This window comes from Odontesthes bonariensis, chromosome 14 (genome assembly GCF_027942865.1).
Source record: "Odontesthes bonariensis isolate fOdoBon6 chromosome 14, fOdoBon6.hap1, whole genome shotgun sequence".
NCBI lineage: Eukaryota > Metazoa > Chordata > Actinopteri > Atheriniformes > Atherinopsidae > Odontesthes > Odontesthes bonariensis.
In genome coordinates, this window is record NC_134519.1 from 736,730 (window position 1) to 750,520 (window position 13,791).

The 13,791-nt window shown below is 45.0% G+C and overlaps 2 protein-coding genes across 2 annotated transcripts in view; one reads left to right on the forward strand and one right to left on the reverse strand.

Annotated features, from left to right (window-relative positions):
* ubtfl (upstream binding transcription factor, like) overlaps positions 1 to 1,024 on the reverse strand; it is a 48,510-nt gene extending 47,486 nt beyond the window's left edge. Inside the window, exon 1 of the mRNA XM_075482465.1 lies at positions 522 to 1,024. The gene's annotated coding sequence lies outside the window, so the exon portion shown is untranslated. The remainder of the gene's footprint in view (positions 1 to 521) is intronic.
* On the forward strand, positions 643 to 13,250 carry tmub1 (transmembrane and ubiquitin-like domain containing 1). Its single transcript, XM_075482468.1, has 3 exons — positions 643 to 767; positions 3,776 to 4,226; positions 11,777 to 13,250. Exons 2-3 carry the CDS (start codon positions 3,793 to 3,795, stop codon positions 12,126 to 12,128), a joined length of 786 nt encoding a protein of 261 aa, XP_075338583.1. The 5' UTR covers positions 643 to 767; positions 3,776 to 3,792; the 3' UTR covers positions 12,129 to 13,250.
* Positions 13,251 to 13,791: the final 541 nt, after the last annotated feature.

Sequence of the window (13,791 nt, forward strand, 5' to 3'; positions counted from 1 at the left end):
AGATTAAATATAATAAAATAATACAAATAATATAATATGTTGTTGTGTTGGTGGCGGGGTAAGTCTTTTTTTTAGAGGGGGGGGGGGCTGCAAAGGATGGTTCGCCCAGGGCGTAAATCCAGCCAGGACCGCCTCTGCTCCCAACGTCAGGAGATACTGAATGATAAGAGTCCAGACTAAACATGGAGAAGCAGCATTTAGCTGTTATGCTGCAAACAAGTGGAACAAACTGCCAGTGGAGATTAAACTTTCACCAAATGGAGACATTTTTAAATCCAGGTTAAAAACATTTCTGTTCTCATGTGTCTATGCATGAAATCTGCACGCTATCTTTTAATGTATCTGGACTGTTGCTGGTTTTTAAATTCATTTAAATGATTTTATTTGTTTCTCTTTATATTCTTTTATGTATTTTAATGCTTCTTCCACTCCCTGCTGTAATGCTTTTATTTTATGTGAAGCACTTTTAACTGTTTGTACATGAAATGTACTATATAAAAAAATTTGATTGATTGACTGACCAGTGTGTGGAACTTTGGTAAATGATCACATTCACCACCATCACAGCAGCATTTCCAGTCAAACCTTTCAGTCCTCCCACATCTCAGTGGATGAATGCCTCAGAGATCCGGCAGGGGGCGCTGTGGTGCGCATGTGTGAGCGTAGAAGAAGCGGCGGCAGCAGGAAGTGCAGGGTGGCAGTCAGCGGAGATTAGCCTGTTAGCCCGGAGGCTAACGCTGTGTGATATGAGGTTTCTACTGTGAACGGTGAGTCCAGTTTCCGCTTGTTGTTCCACAGACTGGCAGTGACTCTGCCCCGGCGGCTCTGGCGGCGGCCCGCGGCCCTGCTGCCGCTGTTAGCTGTTAGCATGTAGCCGCACCGACTTCCTGTTGCTCTGTTAGCTGTTAGCTCAGCTGGTCCGATAGGTGGAGTTCAGGTAAAGGGTGAAACATCAAACCCCTCCACAAGTTCGGCTCGAGCCGCGGCTCCACCTGTCACGTGACGCTGCAGGCGTTACTGGAACCACCCACCGTCAGTGATGCCGTTCATGGCGTCACTAATCGATCAGATTATTGATCCACAGAGATAGGTGACATCACCACGGTGAGCCGGGGACGTTTCCAGCAGCCACGTACGTTATCTAAACGCCTTGAGTCACGTGATCAGGCGCAGGTGTGACAGAGCAATGATAAAGGTTTGTTTACCTGTGGTGTCCAGGTGTTTAAAACCGGAAGTGGTCAGAGGTCAGAGATCTGCAGGTCTGATGATGTCATCAGCAGCCTCTGATGGCTCAGCTGATTCAAAGTTGCCGGACTTTAGTTGGAAATGTTTTTAGGGCAAAAGGTGGAGAAACCCCACCTGTTGGAGGAGAGCACAACAGCCCTGTGTTCAGGTGTGTTGCTCAGACTGAAGCTAAGCCCCGCCTCCTGTGTTCAGGTGTGTTGCTCAGACTGAAGCTAAGCCCCGCCCCCTGTGTTCAGTGTTCAGGTGTGTTGCTCAGACTGAAGCTAAGCCCCGCCCCCTGTGTTCAGGTGTGTTGCTCAGACTGAAGCTAAGCCCCGCCCCCTGTGTTCAGGTGTGTTGCTCAGACTGAAGCTAAGCCCCGCCCCCTGTGTTCAGGTGTGTTGCTCAGACTGAAACTAAGCCCCGCCCCCTGTGTTCAGGTGTGTTGCTCAGACTGAAACTAAGCCCCGCCCCCTGTGTTCAGGTGTGTTGCTCAGACTGAAGCTAAGCCCCGCCCCCTGTGTTCAGGTGTGTTGCTGAGACTGAAGCTAAGCCCCGCCCCCTGTGTTCAGGTGTGTTGCTCAGACTGAAACTAAGCCCCGCCCCCTGTGTTCAGGTGTGTAGCTCAGACTGAAACTAAGCCCCGCCCCCTGTGTTCAGGTGTGTTGCTCAGACTGAAACTAAGCCCCGCCCCCTGTGTTCAGGTGTGTTGCTGAGACTGAAACTCAGCCCCGCCCCCTGTGCCCCGCCCGCTGTGTTCAGGTGTGTTGCTGAGACTGAAACTAAGCCCCGCCCCCTGTGTTCAGGTGTGTTGCTGAGACTGAAACTCAGCCCCGCCCCCTGTGTTCAGGTGTGTTGCTCAGACTGAAGCTAAGCCCCGCCCCCTGTGTTCAGGTGTGTTGCTCAGACTGAAGCTAAGCCCCGCCCCCTGTGTTCAGGTGTGTTGCTCAGACTGAAGCTAAGCCCCGCCCCCTGTGTTCAGGTGTGTTGCTGAGACTGAAACTAAGCCCCGCCCCCTGTGTTCAGGTGTGTTGCTGAGACTGAAACTAAGCCCCGCCCCCTGTGTTCAGGTGTGTTGCTGAGACTGAAGCTAAGCCCCGCCCCCTGTGTTCAGGTGTGTTGCTGAGACTGAAGCTAAGCCCCGCCCCCCTGTGTTCAGGTGTGTTGCTGAGACTGAAACTAAGCCCCGCCCCCTGTGCCCCGCCCGCTGTGTTCAGGTGTGTTGCTGAGACTGAAACTAAGCCCCGCCCCCTGTGTTCAGGTGTGTTGCTCAGACTGAAACTAAGCCCCGCCCCCTGTGTTCAGGTGTGTTGCTGAGACTGAAACTAAGCCCCGCCCCCTGTGTTCAGGCGTGTTGCTGAGACTGAAACTAAGCCCCGCCCCCTGTGTTCAGGTGTGTTGCTGAGACTGAAACTAAGCCCCGCCCCCTGTGTTCAGGTGTGTTGCTGAGACTGAAACTCAGCCCCGCCCCCTGTGTTCAGGCGTGTTGCTGAGACTGAAACTAAGCCCCGCCCCCTGTGTTCAGGTGTGTTGCTCAGACTGAAACTAAGCCCCGCCCCCTGTGTTCAGGTGTGTTGCTCAGACTGAAGCTAAGCCCCGCCCCCTGTGTTCAGTGTTCAGGTGTGTTGCTCAGACTGAAGCTAAGCCCCGCCCCCTGTGTTCAGGTGTGTTGCTGAGACTGAAACTAAGCCCCGTCCCCTGTGTTCAGGCGTGTTGCTGAAACTGAAACTCAGCCCCGGCCCCTGTGTTCAGGTGTGTTGCTGAGACTGAAACTAAGCCCCGCCCCCTGTGTTCAGTGTTCAGGTGTGTTGCTCAGACTGAAGCTAAGCCCCGCCCCCTGTGTTCAGGCGTGTTGCTGAAACTGAAACTCAGCCCCGGCCCCTGTGTTCAGGCGTGTTGCTGAAACTGAAACTAAGCCCCGCCCCCTGTGTTCAGGTGTGTTGCTCAGACTGAAACTAAGCCCCGCCCCCTGTGTTCAGGTGTGTTGCTGAGACTGAAACTCAGCCCCGGCCCCTGTGTTCAGGTGTGTTGCTCAGACTGAAACTAAGCCCCGCCCCCTGTGTTCAGGTGTGTTGCTCAGACTGAAACTAAGCCCCGCCCCCTGTGTTCAGGTGTGTTGCTGAAACTGAAACTCAGCCCCGGCCCCTGTGTTCAGGTGTGTTGCTGAGACTGAAGCTAAGCCCCGCCCCCTGTGTTCAGGTGTGTTGCTGAAACTGAAACTCAGCCCCGGCCCCTGTGTTCAGGCGTGTTGCTGAAACTGAAACTAAGCCCCGCCCCCTGTGTTCAGGTGTGTTGCTCAGACTGAAACTAAGCCCCGCCCCCTGTGTTCAGGTGTGTTGCTGAGACTGAAACTCAGCCCCGGCCCCTGTGTTCAGGTGTGTTGCTCAGACTGAAACTAAGCCCCGCCCCCTGTGTTCAGGTGTGTTGCTGAGACTGAAACTCAGCCCCGGCCCCTGTGTTCAGGTGTGTTGCTGAGACTGAAACTCAGCCCCGGCCCCTGTGTTCAGGTGTGTTGCTCAGACTGAAACTAAGCCCCGCCCCCTGTGTTCAGGTGTGTTGCTGTGGGCGATGGCTCTGATCGAAGGCGTTGGAGATGAGGTGACGTTGCTGTTCGGCTCGCTGCTGCTGCTGATGGTGCTGCTGCTCGCCTGGATCTCCACCCGCACCTCCGAGCCCCCGGAACACCTGTTCAACTCTTCCACAGGCTCCGCCCCCACAGAGAGGACTGGCTCCGCCCACCATGACATGTCCCTGTCCTCCGCAGACGGCATCTCAACATCGTCCTCCCCGTCGTCGGCCACCAGCTCTGTGAGTGACAACTCTTTGTCAGAGGCTCCACCCGTCTCCACCCAGGAGCAGGGTGGGGCAGGAGGAGGGGCAGGAGGAGGGGCAGGAGAGCCGCTGGAGTCTCAGAGGAACATGGTGGTCCGACTGAAGTTCCTGAACGACACGGAGAGAACGGCTCAGGTCCAACCGCAGGACACCATCGGGTACATCAAACGGTAACTATAGAGAACCTCATCACTGCGTCACCAGAACGAGACGTGAGAACTTTATTAGCATCGACAGAACTTTGTAGGAACCAGGGGTGGAAAGTAACAAATTACATTTACTCGCGTTACTGTAATTGAGTACTTTTTATGAGTAATTTGTAATTTTCTGAGTAGTTTTTGAAATGTGTAATTTTTACTTTTACTCGAGTACATTTTGATCCAAGTACTTTTATTTCGCTACATTTGAAACCCCTCACGTTACTGAGTAAAACAAATATTGATGGTGAAAAATTAAATGCGGGCGGAACTGAAAGGCAGTTGCGTGGCCTTGCCCTGCGCGCGCCCTTTCCATTGTTAAATAATCTGGAGTGGTGGATCCAGTAGGCTACCCGCGCTTTGGGAGAGGGCTGTTGCTAACCTAGACGTGGAGACTTTGGAGGAGGAAAGGTCCGAAGACGAAGAGGATACACATTCTGGAGGAGACGAAAAGCAGAAAAACCCGTGGCCAAATTTAGAAAAATTATTCGTTTTCAAACGCACGAAAGGCAATAATGTGATTCTGCAGTGCAAGATGTGCCTGCCAGCCAAAACGGAGCCTTCGGCTTTCAGAACATCGACTTCAAACTTACTTTGATACACCTCGAAATCGATTAAAACAACTTGTACTGAATTTGATTCATGACTCATCCTTTTTTGCATTAAGAAACTGAAAGTAATTAAGTAACTTTTACTCAAATTACATTTTAAATGAAGTAATTTTGTACTTTTACTCAAGTAAATTTTGAGATGGGTAATTTTACTTTTACTCTGAGTAGAATTTAGGCAAAGTAAAGATACTTTTACTTAATTACAATTTTTCAGTACCTCTGGTTCTGATATAAGATGTTCTGATATAAATCTTATTAACACCACGTTGTCAGAACGTTGTCAGAACTTTTGTTTCATGAACAGAACTTTGGGGGAACGTTAACAGAACTTTGGGGGAACGTTAACAGAACTTTGGGAACGTTAACAGAACTTTGGGGGAACGTTAACAGAACTTTGGGAACGGTAACAGAACTTTGGGGGAACGTTAACAGAACTTTGGGAACGTTGTCAGCATGTAAACGTTGACAGAACTTTTGTTTCATGAACAGAACTTTGTGGGAACGTTGTTAGAACGTTGACAGAACTTTTGTTTCAGGAACAGAACGTTGTGGGAACGTTAACAGAACGTTGTGGGAACGTTGACAGAACTTTTGTTTCATGAACAGAACGTTGACAGAACTTTTGTTTCATGAACAGAACGTTGTGGGAACGTTAACAGAACGTTGTGGGAACGTTGACAGAACTTTTGTTTCATGAACAGAACGTTGTGGGAACGTTAACAGAACGTTGTGGGAACGTTGACAGAACTTTTGTTTCATGAACAGAACATTGTGGGAACGTTGACAGAACTTTTGTTTCATGAACAGAACGTTGTGGGAACGTTGACAGAACTTTTGTTTCATGAACAGAACGTTGACAGAACTTTTGTTTCATGAACAGAACTTTGGGGGAACGTTAACAGAACTTTGGGGGAACGTTAACAGAACTTTGGGAACGTTAACAGAACTTTGGGGGAACGTTAACAGAACTTTGGGAACGTTAACAGAACTTTGGGGGAACGTTAACAGAACTTTGGGAACGTTAACAGAACTTTGTGGGAACGTTGTCAGCATGTAAACGTTGACAGAACTTTTGTTTCAGGAACAGAACTTTTGTTTCATGAACAGAACGTTGTGGGAACGTTAACAGAACTTTTGTTTCATGAACAGAACGTTGTGGGAACGTTAACAGAACTTTTGTTTCATGAACAGAACGTTGTGGGAACGTTGACAGAACTTTTGTTTCATGAACAGAACGTTGTGGGAACGTTAACAGAACTTTTGTTTCATGAACAGAACGTTGTGGGAACGTTAACAGAACTTTTGTTTCATGAACAGAACGTTGTGGGAACGTTAACAGAACGTTGTGGGAACGTTGACAGAACTTTTGTTTCATGAACAGAACATTGTGGGAACGTTGACAGAACGTTGTGGGAACGTTGACAGAACTTTTGTTTCATGAACAGAACGTTGACAGAACTTTTGTTTCATGAACAGAACGTTGTGGGAACGTTAACAGAACGTTGTGGGAACGTTGACAGAACTTTTGTTTCATGAACAGAACGTTGACAGAACTTTTGTTTCATGAACAGAACTTTGGGGGAACGTTAACAGAACTTTGGGGGAACGTTAACAGAACTTTGGGAACGTTAACAGAACTTTGGGGGAACGTTAACAGAACTTTGGGAACGTTAACAGAACTTTGGGGGAACGTTAACAGAACTTTGGGAACGTTAACAGAACTTTGTGGGAACGTTGTCAGCATGTAAACGTTGACAGAACTTTTGTTTCATGAACAGAACTTTGTGGGAACGTTGTTAGAACGTTGACAGAACTTTTGTTTCAGGAACAGAACTTTTGTTTCATGAACAGAACGTTGTGGGAACGTTAACAGAACTTTTGTTTCATGAACAGAACGTTGTGGGAACGTTAACAGAACTTTTGTTTCATGAACAGAACGTTGTGGGAACGTTAACAGAACGTTGTGGGAACGTTGACAGAACTTTTGTTTCATGAACAGAACATTGTGGGAACGTTGACAGAACTTTTGTTTCATGAACAGAACGTTGACAGAACTTTTGTTTCATGAACAGAACGTTGTGGGAACGTTAACAGAACGTTGTGGGAACGTTGACAGAACTTTTGTTTCATGAACAGAACGTTGTGGGAACGTTAACAGAACGTTGTGGGAACGTTGACAGAACTTTTGTTTCATGAACAGAACGTTGTGGGAACGTTAACAGAACTTTTGTTTCATGAACAGAACGTTGTGGGAACGTTAACAGAACATTCTGGGAACGTTGTCAGCATGTAAACGTTGACAGAACTTTTGTTTCATGAACAGAACGTTGTGGGAACGTTAACAGAACTTTTGTTTCATGAACAGAACGTTGTGGGAACGTTAACAGAACTTTTGTTTCATGAACAGAACGTTGTGGGAACGTTAACAGAACTTTTGTTTCATGAACAGAACTTTGTGGGAACGTTAACAGAACTTTTGTTTCATTAACAGAACTTTGTGGGAACGTTAACAGAACTTTTGTTTCATGAACAGAACTTTGTGGGAACGTTAACAGAACTTTTGTTTCATGAACAGAACTTTGTGGGAACGTTAACAGAACTTTTGTTTCATTAACAGAACTTTGTGGGAACGTTGACAGAACTTTTGTTTCATTAACAGAACTTTGTGGGAACGTTAACAGAACTTTTGTTTCATGAACAGAACTTTGTGGGAACGTTGTCAGCATGTGAACGTTGACAGAACTTTTGTTTCATGAACAGAACGTTGTGGGAACGTTGACAGAACTTTTGTTTCATGAAAAGAACTTTGTGGGAACGTTGACAGAACTTTTGTTTCATTAACAGAACTTTGTGGGAACGTTAACAGAACTTTTGTTTCATGAACAGAACTTTGTGGGAACGTTGTCAGCATGTGAACGTTGACAGAACTTTTGTTTCATGAACAGAACGTTGTGGGAACGTTAACAGAACTTTTGTTTCATGAACAGAACTTTGTGGGAACGTTAACAGAACTTTTGTTTCATGAACAGAACTTTGTGGGAACGTTGTCAGCATGTGAACGTTGACAGAACTTTTGTTTCATGAACAGAACGTTGTGGGAACGTTGACAGAACTTTTGTTTCATGAACAGAACGTTGTGGGAACGTTGACAGAACTTTTGTTTTATGAACAGAACGTTAACAGAACTTTTGTTTCATGAACAGAACTTTAACAGAACTTTTGTTTCATGAACAGAACGTTAACAGAACTTTGTGGGAACGTTAACAGAACTTTGTGGGAAAGTTAACAGAACTTTTGTTTCATGAACAGAACGTTGTGGGAACGTTAACAGAACTTTTGTTTCATGAACAGAACGTTGTGGGAACGTTAACAGAACTTTTGTTTCATGAACAGAACTTTATGGGAACGTTGACAGAACTTTTGTTTCATGAACAGAACGTTGTGGGAACGTTAACAGAACTTTTGTTTCATGAACAGAACTTTCCGGGAACGTTAACAGAACGTTGTGGGAACGTTAACAGAACTTTTGTTTCATGAACAGAACGTTGTGGGAACGTTAACAGAACTTTTGTTTCATGAACAGAACGTTAACAGAACTTTTGTTTCATGAACAGAACTTTGTGGGAACGTTGTCAGCATGTGAACGTTGACAGAACTTTTGTTTCATGAACAGAACGTTGTGGGAACGTTAACAGAACTTTTGTTTCATGAACAGAACATTGTGGGAACGTTGACAGAACTTTTGTTTCATGAACAGAACGTTGTGGGAACGTTAACAGAACTTTTGTTTCATGAACAGAACATTGTGGGAACGTTGACAGAACTTTTGTTTCATGAAAAGAACTTTGTGGGAACGTTGACAGAACTTTTGTTTCATTAACAGAACTTTGTGGGAACGTTGACAGAACTTTTGTTTCATTAACAGAACTTTGTGGGAACGTTAACAGAACTTTTGTTTCATGAACAGAACTTTGTGGGAACGTTGTCAGCATGTGAACGTTGACAGAACTTTTGTTTCATGAACAGAACGTTGTGGGAACGTTAACAGAACTTTTGTTTCATGAACAGAACTTTGTGGGAACGTTGACAGAACTTTTGTTTCATGAACAGAACGTTGTGGGAACGTTAACAGAACTTTTGTTTCATGAACAGAACTTTGTGGGAACGTTAACAGAACTTTTGTTTCATGAACAGAACTTTGTGGGAACGTTAACAGAACTTTTGTTTCATGAACAGAACTTTGTGGGAACGTTGACAGAACTTTTGTTTCATGAACAGAACGTTGTGGGAACGTTAACAGAACTTTTGTTTCATGAACAGAACTTTGTGGGAACGTTGACAGAACTTTTGTTTCATGAACAGAACGTTGTGGGAACGTTAACAGAACTTTTGTTTCATGAACAGAACTTTGTGGGAACGTTAACAGAACTTTTGTTTCATGAACAGAACTTTGTGGGAACGTTAACAGAACTTTTGTTTCATGAACAGAACTTTGTGGGAACGTTGACAGAACTTTTGTTTCATGAACAGAACGTTAACAGAACTTTTGTTTCATGAACAGAACTTTAACAGAACTTTTGTTTCATGAACAGAACGTTGTGGGAACGTTGACAGAACTTTTGTTTCATGAACAGAACGTTGTGGGAACGTTGACAGAACTTTTGTTTCATGAACAGAACGTTGTGGGAACGTTGACAGAACTTTTGTTTCATGAACAGAACGTTAACAGAACTTTTGTTTCATGAACAGAACTTTAACAGAACTTTTGTTTCATGAACAGAACGTTGTGGGAACGTTAACAGAACTTTTGTTTCATGAACAGAACGTTGTGGGAACGTTAACAGAACTTTTGTTTCATGAACAGAACGTTGTGGTAACGTTGACAGAACTTTTGTTTCATGAACAGAACGTTGTGGGAACGTTAACAGAACTTTTGTTTCATGAACAGAACGTTGTGGGAACGTTAACAGAACTTTTGTTTCATGAACAGAACGTTGTGGTAACGTTGACAGAACTTTTGTTTCATGAACAGAACGTTGTGGGAACGTTGACAGAACTTTTGTTTCATGAACAGAACTTTGTGGGAACGTTAACAGAACTTTTGTTTCATGAACAGAACGTTAACAGAACTTTTGTTTCATGAACAGAACGTTGACAGAACTTTTGTTTCATTAACAGAACGTTGACAGAACTTTTGTTTCATGAACAGAACGTTGACAGAACTTTTGTTTCATTAACAGAACGTTGACAGAACTTTTGTTTCATGAACAGAACGTTGTGGGAACGTTAACAGAACTTTTGTTTCATGAACAGAACGTTGTGGGAACGTTAACAGAACTTTTGTTTCATGAACAGAACGTTGTGGGAACGTTAACAGAACTTTTGTTTCATGAACAGAACGTTGTGGTAACGTTGACAGAACTTTTGTTTCATGAACAGAACGTTGTGGGAACGTTGACAGAACTTTTGTTTCATGAACAGAACTTTGTGGGAACGTTAACAGAACTTTTGTTTCATGAACAGAACGTTAACAGAACTTTTTTCATGAACAGAACGTTGACAGAACTTTTGTTTCATTAACAGAACGTTGACAGAACTTTTGTTTCATGAACAGAACGTTGACAGAACTTTTGTTTCATTAACAGAACGTTGTGGGAACGTTGACAGAACTTTTGTTTCATGAACAGAACGTTGTGGGAACGTTAACAGAACTTTTGTTTCATGAACAGAACGTTGACAGAACTTTTGTTTCATGAACAGAACGTTGTGGGAACGTTGACAGAACTTTTGTTTCATGAACAGAACGTTGACAGAACTTTTGTTTCATGAACAGAACGTTGACAGAACTTTTGTTTCATTAACAGAACGTTGACAGAACTTTTGTTTCATGAACAGAACGTTGTGGGAACGTTAACAGAACTTTTGTTTCATGAACAGAACGTTAACAGAACTTTTGTTTCATGAACAGAACGTTGTGGGGACGTTAACAGAACTTTTGTTTCATGAACAGAACGTTGTGGGGACGTTAACAGAACTTTTGTTTCATTAACAGAACGTTGACAGAACTTTTGTTTCATGAACAGAACGTTGTGGGAATGTTAACAGAACTTTTGTTTCATGAACAGAACGTTAACAAAACTTTTGTTTCATGAACAGAACGTTGTGGGAACGTTAACAGAACTTTTGTTTCATGAACAGAACGTTAACAGAACTTTTGTTTCATGAACAGAACGTTGTGGGGACGTTAACAGAACTTTTGTTTCATGAACAGAACGTTGTGGGGACGTTAACAGAACTTTTGTTTCATTAACAGAACGTTGACAGAACTTTTGTTTCATGAACAGAACGTTGTGGGAATGTTAACAGAACTTTTGTTTCATGAACAGAACGTTAACAGAACTTTTGTTTCATGAACAGAACGTTGTGGGGACGTTAACAGAACTTTTGTTTCATTAACAGAACGTTGACAGAACTTTTGTTTCATGAACAGAACGTTGTGGGAATGTTAACAGAACTTTTGTTTCATGAACAGAACGTTAACAGAACTTTTGTTTCATGAACAGAACGTTGTGGGGACGTTAACAGAACTTTTGTTTCATTAACAGAACGTTGACAGAACTTTTGTTTCATGAACAGAACGTTGTGGGGACGTTAACAGAACTTTTGTTTCATGAACAGAACTTTTGTTTCATGAACAGAACGTTGTGGGGACGTTAACAGAACTTTTGTTTCATGAACAGAACGTTAACAAAACTTTTGTTTCATGAACAGAACTTTTTGAGGATTTCTCTCATGATGCAACCAGAGAGCCGTTTTCGGTTTGTGTTCTGGTGCCGCTCTGACCCGGGTTCTGGTGCTGCTCTGACCCGGGTTCTGGTGCCGCTCTGACCCGTGTTCTGTGTGATCTTGCAGGACCTACTTTGCAGGCCAGGAGCAGCAGGTCCGGCTCATCTACCAGGGCCAGCTGCTGCAGGACGATGCTCAGACGCTGGCCTCGCTGAATCTGGCCCACAACTGCGTCCTGCACTGCCACATTTCTCAGCACGCCACGCGGGGGACGGCGGGGGGCCCCAGGCCCACCGACCAGGTGCAGGTGGCGCTGAACGTGGGCAGCCTGATGGTGCCCCTGCTGGTCCTCATGCTGTCCGTGCTGTGGTACTGTCAGATCCAGTACCGGCAGTTCTTCACCGCCCCCGCCACCGCCTCCCTGGTGGGCGTCACCATCTTCCTCAGCCTGGTGGCCTTTGGAGTCTACCGCCGTTAGCTGCTCTCTGATTCGCTACTGACTCAGACAGACACGAATGATAGTTGTTTGTTTCTGTTGCCATGGAGACCCTGAGTGTAAACAAGGACTTGGATTTTTTTTATTTTTAGATCCCGTTTCTCTCTAGGTTTCTCATCATCGTGCCTCGTACCTTCTGAGTTTCTGTGGACTGCGTCAGCCCGAGATCATTCTGAGATCAGCCTGATTATTCTGAGATCAGCCTGATTATTCTGAGATCAGCCTGAGATCAGCCTGATTATTCTGAGATCAGCCTGAGATCAGCCTGATTATTCTGAGATCAGCCTGATTATTCTGAGATCAGCCTGATTATTCTGAGATCAGCCTGAGATCAGCCTGATTATTCTGAGATCAGCCTGATTATTCTGAGATCAGCCTGAGATCAGCCTGATTATTCTGAGATCAGCCTGATTATTCTGAGATCAGCCTGATTATTCTGAGATCAGCCTGATCATTCTGAGATCAGCCTGATTATTCTGAGATCAGCCTGAGATCAGCCTGATTATTCTGAGATCAGCCTGATTATTCTGAGATCGGCCTGAGATCAACCTGATTATTCTGAGATCAGCCTGAGATCAGCCTGATTATTCTGAGATCAGCCTGATTATTCTGAGATCGGCCTGAGATCAACCTGATTATTCTGAGATCAGCCTGATTATTCTGAGATCAGCCTGATCATTCTGAGATCAGCCTGATTATTCTGAGATCGGCCAGAGATCAGCCTGATTATTCTGAGATCAGCCTGATCATTCTGAGATCAGCCTGAGATCAGCCTGATTATTCTGAGATCGGCCTGAGATCAGCCTGATCATTCTGAGATCGGCCTGATTATTCTGAGATCAGCCTGATTATTCTGAGATCAGCCTGATTATTCTGAGATCAGCCTGATTATTCTGAGATCAGCCTGATCATTCTGACATCGGCCTGATCATTCTGAGATCGGCCTGATCATTCTGACATCGGCCTGATCATTCTGAGATCGGCCTGATCATTCTGACATCGGCCTGATCATTCTGAGATCGGCCTGATTATTCTGTCAGAAGGGAGAAAGTCACGTGTGTGTATTTCAGCTTTTCAAGAAAATCTATTAAATGATTAATTTATGCTTTGGTGTTTGTGTCTCTGAACATTCAGACTTCTTTTGAGTTTTTTCCCCAGTCCGACACCTAGCTCAGTCACATCCACAATTTGAGCTGCAGCTGGACTGGTCCATCTAGCTGGACTGGTCCCAGTTTAGCTGGACTGGTCCATCTAGCTGGACTGGTCCCAGTTTAGCTGGACTGGTCCATCTAGCTGGACTGGTCCCAGTTTAGTTGGACTGGTCCATCTAGCTGGACTGGTCTCAGTTTAGCTGGACTGGTCCATCTAGCTGGACTGGTCCCAGTTTAGTTGGACTGGTCCATCTAGCTGGACTGGTCTCAGTTTAGCTGGACTGGTCCATCTAGCTGGACTGGTCCCAGTTTAGTTGGACTGGTCCATCTAGCTGGACTGGTCTCAGTTTAGCAGCACAGCAGCAGAACCATCCAGTTAATGACTGAAGTCTGAGGCTGTGAGAGGAAACCTTCCAGACCTAATGCTGCCTTAACGTCCTCTGTGGGAGATGTTGGTCCCTGTAATCCAGCTGAGTTCTCTGCTCAGCTAGAAG